The sequence below is a fragment of the Mesitornis unicolor genome, unplaced genomic scaffold (genome assembly GCF_000695765.1).
Source record: "Mesitornis unicolor isolate BGI_N332 unplaced genomic scaffold, ASM69576v1 scaffold13994, whole genome shotgun sequence".
Lineage (NCBI taxonomy): Eukaryota > Metazoa > Chordata > Aves > Mesitornithiformes > Mesitornithidae > Mesitornis > Mesitornis unicolor.
Window position 1 is genome coordinate 45473 of NW_010178139.1, and position 9094 is coordinate 54566.

At 40.1% G+C, this 9094-nt stretch overlaps 1 protein-coding gene across 1 annotated transcript; it reads right to left on the reverse strand.

The window, feature by feature from the left end:
• Positions 1-683: 683 nt before the first annotated feature.
• Positions 684-8797, reverse strand: CDCA7L (cell division cycle associated 7-like). Its single transcript, XM_010182348.1, has 8 exons — positions 8661-8797; positions 7846-8205; positions 6263-6337; positions 4640-4825; positions 3045-3176; positions 2275-2424; positions 1502-1638; positions 684-1157 (listed from the first exon to the last, which is right to left on the reverse strand). Exons 2-8 carry the CDS (start codon positions 8200-8202, stop codon positions 1127-1129), a joined length of 1068 nt encoding a protein of 355 aa, XP_010180650.1. The 5' UTR covers positions 8203-8205; positions 8661-8797; the 3' UTR covers positions 684-1126.
• Between the last annotated feature and the right edge of the window lie 297 nt (positions 8798-9094).

Genomic DNA, 9094 nt, shown 5'->3' on the forward strand with positions numbered 1-9094 from the left:
AGCAGATTTGCCTAAAAATATTCACATTCCTTAGTGAAACATTTACATGCTCTATGCTGTTATTTCCCCATCTGTAACTGTTGCATTCATGTGTTTCTCCACATAATCATTATTGATCTGCAAGTATTCCTTCATTACACCAGCTATAGAAAAGTACATGGGAAAGATCAGCATCCATCTCACAAAATGCTCCTCTTAATAATTCTTTATTCTCTCTATGTAAAATGAAACATCTTACAAGAGTTTTAACATAATGATACTGCAATACAAACATGTTGCATTTAAACAAAGTTGTTTGAAAGCTTAGTTGTGCATATGAAAAAATACCTAAGTATGAACCATATGTAAAAAAAAAAAATCCTGAACTTTGCAATTTAAACCAGTTAACCAGTTATCATTGCTGTAAAGTCACTGGGTCAGGGAGCAAGTGCATCATACAAAAACCGTTGGTAAGCAATTATTTTTCTTTATTGGGATGATGTTTAATTTTTTTTTTTTAAATACAAAACACTCTTCCACTTTCATGTTTTAGTGATTAATTGCACTTTGGAATAATAAAAAAAATAATCCTCCCACTGCTAGGCATCATCAGCTTTGGCTGGAATATAACGGCTTTCAGATGAAAATACCCTTCCCTTCTTTGCAGGGACAAGTTCCATGAAGTAGGTTCAGAAATAGTTTCAGAAAGCAAGGGCTGGAAAACTGAATCTTTATGCTAAAGTCTGAACACAGGGAGGTTTTTTTATTCCGTTAAAAACAGGGTATGCTTTACCGGTAGTTGTTAAATGCCTTTTCTGCAAACTTGCACAATTATATAAATAAAAATATTGCTCTAATTCACCAAGTTCTCCATCATGTGGTTGTGTAGCTCTATCAAAAATTAAGCACTCAAGGTTCAAGAGTGCATTTCACTTAACGTATAGGTCTGTGCATGTAGATTTCTCTACCAAAACATTTTCCTGAGAGATCTTTTGCCTAAGACCACATCAATCAAAAAATTCCCAACAGAGAAATGCATATACTATACTCTACAATTCTATCTTATATAAAACACATTATTAACCTTTAGAAGTAACAATTTGTCAACATGTTAACCAGTTGCAGGCACATCTTGAGTTCAGTGTTCTCAGTTGTCATCCGCTAGTTGTTTCTGTAAACTAGATGTGAGAAAACAGTGTTAGAGCTTTTTAGGAAACTCAAGTTCCCCGTAAACAATTTCCATTGCTGAAGATGACAGCTTCTAAAACAGCACTTTTATATGCTTGAAGCAATCAATACCGATTTCAAAACAGGAAAAACATTTCAATTTCTTAAGCAAATAATTTGTTTACACAGACAATATGAGTCACTTCAGTGAAGCAGATTTCAGCCTAAGAGAAATCTGAAGTCAAAGAGACTTCTTTTGCATAGATCCAGGATCTGCCCCAGGCCACAGAAGTGAAGTATTATTTAAGGGGCTGCAACAATTTAAAAAGGAACAACCGTGGGGCACAGCCCTCACCTTTCCAGGTACTCCTTAACGTTGTCATAGCCATAGAATTTGGCCAAGTGGATGAGCATGCCCGTGGCACAGCGCCCGTCCCGCCGGCGGCAGTAGCTGCAGTTGCACACCCCGCGACAAGGAGGACAGATCCAGGCCTGCAAGGGGGTAAACGCAGGAGGAGAGTTAAAGGCAAGCCATAAGTGAGGTTATATTCACCTTCCTGCTGCACAGATAGACAAGAGTATGGCTTCCTTACTGCATGATTGCTCAGGGCAAGGTTTTAAAAGCCTGAATCAACCAACCAACCTTGTTAACACTTTCCAAATTCTGCAGGATTAAAGAAATTATTAAGTACCACCCTATTTGCTTGCACATTTCTTTCTCTGAAGACTTGGGCTCTCTCATTTTTTTTAGTATGAACTTAAAATAGACTAAAAGCATCTGTAATGCCTAATGACAATTCATCCTATGTTAGGTTGACTGTAGGGAACTCCCTAAAAAAAGACAGGTACGCACTGTGACAAGTTTCTTTGGCTCTGTCTGCTGGCATAGCCCCATTCCTGAGACTGAATTACCCAGCTTAAAAGCATGAAGATAGCTGGATTGTAACCCAGGTCTAGTACCTTCCCCTTGAGTTCCAACAAGATCAGTGTCAGTCATAACAGTACTACAGGGTTTCTCATAGCAAAAACCTTTGGACTTCACGTTATCATGAGCATATACTCATCACACCTTACCAACCAAGCCGAATTCATTACGCTTTCTTTCCAAGCCCAAGAAATGATACTTACTGGATCAAGCAGTGCTGATTTCACATCTTCCCCATATCGATTTCGAAGACATGGTCCACAAAACTGCCCCCTTACTCCCCCACAGCCCTGGTTGCGACAGATTGTCTTTGTATCAATTGTCTTTTGTCGACACTGGTGGCAAGTACTTCCCTGAAGTTGGAACGGAGGAGAAACATGTATGTATGAAGGACATCTGAAATGCTGCTGAACTTTCCTAATATATCTGCTGATAGCAAAGCACAAACTTGTGCAATTAAAGTCTTTGTAAGAACCGTAAGTTCTGAAACTACCTGAACTTCATGTTGCAGTTCTGAGCAAAAAGAGGAGCTGCATCAAGAGCTTTGGAAACTACTGAACCCATACAGAAATGTCATTTCCACAGGGTACAAGGAGCAGCAGTGATCACTTTTATTTAATGGTACAACCATCATCGCCACCACCACATTTATATTAAGTGAAAATGAGAGATAAAAGGGATGTCAACTCTTATCAGTGGTGAGTCATAGCTACATCAAATTTCACTTAATTGTTCTATGGCAAGAAAGCACTTCTTTGCAGAAGCAAAAAGTTGGTAGGGTATATCAACCAGCATGGGCAAGCCCACGGAAGCCTGGCAAAGCTTCCAAGTTGTGATTGTGTAATATAAAAATGCAAAGCTGCACTCCCCAGAACCTCAGGGGAGCGTACATTTTAGCAAACACCAGACAAACTGTTAGGTGACTTTTCATTTCCAGCAAACAGACACACTGAAGAAAACAGCAGCCACCTACCAGAACTTTGTCGTAGATTTTGTCTTTAACAGTGATTGCAATGTTGTCCAAGTCCTCTTCAGTAATATCTTCTACTGGGCGGTGAGATGAATATATAGATGTTCTCCTCCTTTTGTGCACTCCACAATTCCCCTGCTAAAAAACCTCATCTCAACACCTTTTGTCTGGTGTCATGAAGACTCTGTCACCACGCTCAGTGACAAATTTTTCCATTTATGTGTATGCAGTCTACAGGGGACAGACTACAGGCTCATGGACCACTGGAAGAACAGGGGATAGTGTTTCCAAATCATCCCTCCCTCTTTCTCTCTCTCTCCTCCCTCATCTTTTCTCTACTCCATTTATTCTCTTTGTACGTTCATTCTTCCCATCATTACTACTTTTATTTCCACAAATTCCTAATAGGTTTGTCTGTTACCTTCTTTTCTTTGCAGTCCCTGAACACCTCCACAGCAACTCTTCATACTCCATTTCTTCCCTCTCAAAATAAGGAACCATAACCATCTGCCTTCCCTTGCTTTGCTCCTTTAACCTCCTAGCATGCTCTATAATTGCTTCCTCCAGTGACAATCTCTACCCTTTAGTGAAGTTAGGTTAGTCCTGCCATACTCAGCCCTTTGTTACTATCCAGTTTGTTATTTGGAAGAGAGGCCTCCACTCACACTATTAAGTGCTCTTTTTTTTTTTTCCTGTTGAAATATCAATCACTTTGACTGCAATCCATGGATTGTCCTAATGCCTCTCAGGAGATTTCAAATCTCATGTACAAGTCTCAGCTGATCCTTAGCCTTCTGCCTACCCCACTCTTAACACCTAATTTGTCCTTCACCTTAGATCAGCTGTTCTCTATAAAACAGTCACTTACCAGCCCAGGTTCTCATTCAGTGCTGTTTCACCTTGTCTAAAAGCCAAGTTCTCTCTATAATGCTTCAACTATGCCCAGCACTTATCTCTATAAGCAGTACCGGGATCCAGCCTCTACCACGTACAGGTACGAACTTTAGAGTCTCTCTTCCTCATAAAGGCTATAAAGTAAATATAACACAAATAACCACCATAAGCCAAGGGAGAGAAAACAGGAGATTTAAAAAATATGGGGAAGAATAAAACCTTCAACTTTTGAATGGCTAGCCAGTACATCAGCAGTTTGATGGTGCAACTTCCCTTTATTCATTCTCAGTTCAGCTGTATAACTCCTCTACATCTTTCCTCTGCTATTTCCAGAACGAGATTTTTGCTAACTTTTCCCAAGCCTGAAGACAGAGATCTGCTTTGTCACCTCCACCAGACCCACTGCCTGGTCACTCAAAGGCTTTCTACATTGTGGGCTCTAATAATTTTTAGATAATAAATAATAGACCAGAAGTAAACTGCCTTGTTATGTTTTGGACAACACAGGTCACACATAAAGCCCAGTTCACAGGTGAAAGATGAGGCAGGAAGGCCTGAAGACAATTTCTGCTGTAGCTAATCCCAAACCAAAGATTCTCACTGACCTTCTGTAGGATGTGATGTCTACTCTAAGTGTTGGTCAGCAATTTAAATGAATGTTTCCTAATCCCTGAATACTGGAGATATTAAAGTCTGACAAGTACCTCACTGAGTCTCTTCTTCAAGAGGTTTTGTTGTCTACAGCTACGGAAATGTTCTGCAAATTTAACAGCTGACACTGTGAATTTTTCCAAGGCAAATTTCTCTGGTGGACGAGCATTTCTGGTTGGATTCATGCGACGTGCTATCTGGCCTTCAGAAAATGTCCTCCTTGGCATTTTCTTCTGTTTCTGGAAAGAGAAAATGATTGCCATAACTGTCCTTAAATTTATGTTTGTAGTGCTAAACACCAAAAATTATCTTAAAATGTCTGTACCACACTTGAACTATCATGAATTAATCTGTTCTTCCTTATTTGTTAAGCCTACATCACCAATTTTTAGCATTCTTAAGTGTTCTCCCTATATGCTACACCTTTTTCATCCTTTTAAAGCACCCCACTTTCACAGTCAAATTCTATTCCAATTAACATCACAGAGCTATACCACGATTTTTTGTATGGCATACTAAGGTAGAAGCTAGTTCTCACTGTTCTTTAGCAGCTAAAGGTTGTAAGGGTTCCTACAAATTTAACATATCTTCAAGAAATAATCTGAATTCTAGTTTATTTGCTTCTATTTTTTAAATTGAAAGAGCATTAGTAAGTTTCTTCTACTTTCAGATTCCTAGATCTGGAAATTACTAGGAGGCACAAGATACCTTTTTCATATTGTCACATCTGTCAATTACTGCATGACTGAATTCACGCCACAGAAGCGCTGCAAAGACACCTACCATAAAGGCACCTACTAAATCTGACAGGATAGACAAGATCTAGGAAGCAAGTCTGCTTACCACTGTACTCTTTAGTTATTTCCTTTGAGAGAAGCAAAAGGCACATCACAAGGAGACAGGCTAGAAGTCAAAACCAATCAGAGATAACTAGAACACTCCTGACGCCCTCTCCCTTCTCTGGTAAAGATACTAAACAAAAGTAGCAGGCTTGTGTATATATTCAAAGGATGTTTATATTTCTATAGCATTTAACTAGAGCTAGCAAGACCATTTAATTTGGCTTCATTTTTTCACCTGACAAGTACCATAGCAGCATTTCTACACAGGTTTCCCAAAGACATGGCCCTTCAATCTTTTTCTTCAAATCTCTTCAGTTTATAATATATGTGGAAAAACATTACTCTATAGAAAAACTAGAGTGGTTGACAGTTGTCTGCTGCTAGCCAAGAAAAGTCAGTTGAAATAAATACAGTATCATTCTGGATTCATGTTAAAGTGGTTGAATTTCATCAGCGAAGCTCTATTGGGAAGTGTAGATTTTAAAACAAAAGCCTGCAAGAGGGAATTCATAGAATGTAAACCCTGAAGGCAAGCAACTACTCTTCCTTTTTCCAACATACACTGACATTTGTCTAGCATTTGAACAGTATTACTGGGCAAAAATGATAAAGAACCCTCTCACCTTGGTGTCTGTATTTCTTTATAAATTATCTTACAAAATTCCTCACATAACCTCTGGTACTCAAAATCCTGACCAACAGCAAATCTATACAAATAAAGTGACTAAAACCAAAGAAAACAAGAACAAACTTGGTGAAAGTGTTTCATCAGGAAACACATTAATCCTAAATCTTACAAAATCAAGTCACCTCTAGGCAGTACCGGAGACTTACCGAAGGGGTCGAGGTGGGCGTTTTCACTGGGAACAGGTCGGGGATGGAATTCAGTTCTGCCAGCAACTGGGCAAGCTGAAATCAACAGGGATGCCACATTGAAAACTCACTGCAAATTTGCAAATAAGCAACACCTATCATCCACTCTTCACACGCACTCTCAATTATACTTAAACACATGAAGTTTTAATGCATAAGTTTTCTGAGGCACTTTATTTAAGTGGGGCTCACAAAAGGGATTTGTTTACTCCTGAATGAGCACAACTCTGCAGGCAGTACTAACTTCACAGCTCCCACTAATTCTTACTGGGAATTAGAACTGGCTAGAATTGCATCCAATCTTGTCAAAACAGCACCAAAGAAGTGCACTACAACATGGTTATGATACCTATAACTGATAATGAGAAATTCATATGACAGAGGGAGAAAAGGAAGACAGGGTGCCCTTGGGCCAAAGACTGTAAGGTGTTCCCTGTGGGTTATTTTACTGAATACACTAATACACCTGTGTTTTTTGCCAAGGTACGCAGAACATCCCCTTCAGCAGTGACACTTCACTCATCATTTTTCAGTGGTTCTCAGCAGCAATGCCTAGTAACATCTCTTTTTCAATCATGACAGCTAGCACTGCTTTCAGAAATGCTGCAAACCGCAGCCAGTAATGCTACAGACCAGTTGCTCTGTGCAGATGCATACAGCAATGTGGGTGCACGCTCATTTGCAAAGTTGTAAGACAACTCAGTCCCACTGGAGGTGATGGGTGGAAGAGTGCAAGACCAATACAACAGGAGCAAGGACACAAGACAGATCAGAAACACAGAGACAAAACTAAAGCAAGTTTTGATGTGGGAGCTGCAGGCTCACACACCCAAGAGGGGTACTTGAGCCCCAGGACTGCTTGGAAGCTGCAACTTTTCCTGAATACAGTAAAACTGAAGGAGCCACTGAGGACCCAACATCAGCTTGGATTTGTATGGCAGTGTGATAATTAAATAGAGGTGGTGGCATTTTGGACAGAGGAAAAAGCATTAGGAAATTATCAGCATCTCTTTTTTCCACACCTACACACACATATACACACACTTTCAGTAGTTATATAGCGAAGCATAATTAAACATCACATCCCACACAACTGAAAAATTCCATTTATCATCCTTAGCAGTTTTTAGCTGGCTTTCCAATCAGTAACTGCAGTAGATCTGTCAGACATAAATGAAAAGTAAAAACTCTGTTGTGCAAAGGACACCACAAACCACCTGGGACCAGCTGGTTTTCTGACATGTTCTGAATATTCTGAGACTGCAATTTGGCCATGTGTAACTTTGTTCACATCCACATAGCAAATGCTGCTCTGGTTTTAAACTTGAGCAGACTAGTCCTACCTGGGGCTATTTTAGGGATAAATATCCGAGTGCTGATGGTCCTCTAGGGTTTTCCCAGGTAGAAAAATTCAAACACAAACCACCATGAGGTTTTCCCCAAGTCCCAGCACAGCACCAGCAGGAACCCCAAGATTCAGGTGTGCTGAAGCTAAGTACTCAGATGTAAATGTCAGAGAACAAGGTACTGCTCGTAAGTCTTACCATGGCTTTATTTTCTTTAATGTTCATGGCTCTCTTAAGCAGAGCACTGGAGCCTTCCTCCTGCAATTCTTTCATGTCTTCTTCAGACTCTGAAGCAGAGCCCTCTAGTTTGTCCCTCCGCTTGCAGCTTATTTCTTTTGAAAGAGGTGTGATCCCTTCACTGTCCTTTAGAGGTAAGTCAGAAAAAGCCTGTTCAGGCACTTTTTTCTCAGACGACTTTCTGGTGGGAAACTGCAAGGCAACACGAAGGCCAAAGCTTCTTCTCTTGGGGGAAACTTTCTTCTTCACCTCTTCCTCCTCTTCTTCCTCACTACCCAATAAATTATTGCGTTCTTCATCGTTCAAGTCCGACTCCATTGCCTAGAGGCAGAAAGAACCCCATGTTACATTACTGGCTGTGACATGAGAAAGGTAATTTAAAAACCATTAATTCTAGGAAGCAGTCTCATCACTTGAAAGTGTTGTCATAAGTTCACCTAAATCAACACATTTTTAAAAGTGCACAGTACACAACTTCTTCCTGTGCAGAGACCAACACAAAACCTACAAATTAATATTATCTGAGATATAGACACAACTGTTTTTGGAGGAACAATCTTGCCCAGCACAATCAACTCTACAAGCAGGGGAAGAAGTTCTCATTGCCAGTATGTGATGTCACATTAACTTTCCTTCTCATTTAAGATAATATGTATTTTTCTTCAGTATGAAGAAAGAACATCACAGTGTATGAGAAACACTCCTACTAGAACATGAAGTTTACACAGAAGAGGCAAGCAAAAAGAAGTCAACATATACATTCATGCCTAGGTGACAGCCTTTACCAGAACTCCTTTCTTGTTCGCATCCACCTCGCTTGAAGCGAAGCCGTCAAACACTTCCGTTTCAGAGTCAGTGTCTTCAGTGAAAATCTTCCGCAGCTCCTCAGTGAGGTATCTGGACTGAAACTGAATCCCCTGTGAAAACACCAGCCAGTAGCTGTGAGACAGTCAGAGACAGCATAGTCACACAGTCCCCATAAACAGGTTCTGAGGTTCAAGCAGGTGCCAATGAGATGGCACACACTGTGAAAGCACTTTGCAGGCAAAGCCTGTCAAAAAAAGCAGGAGACATTCAGAGTTTCAGCATTCAGTTATTTTAACTTAGGAAGACTGGTTTTTTTCCACATTTTGAGTACAGGGTTTTAACTGCGCTGGTTCTTGGGGAAACTCTTTTTCACCTCTTCTTCCTCTTCTTCACTACCACCCAA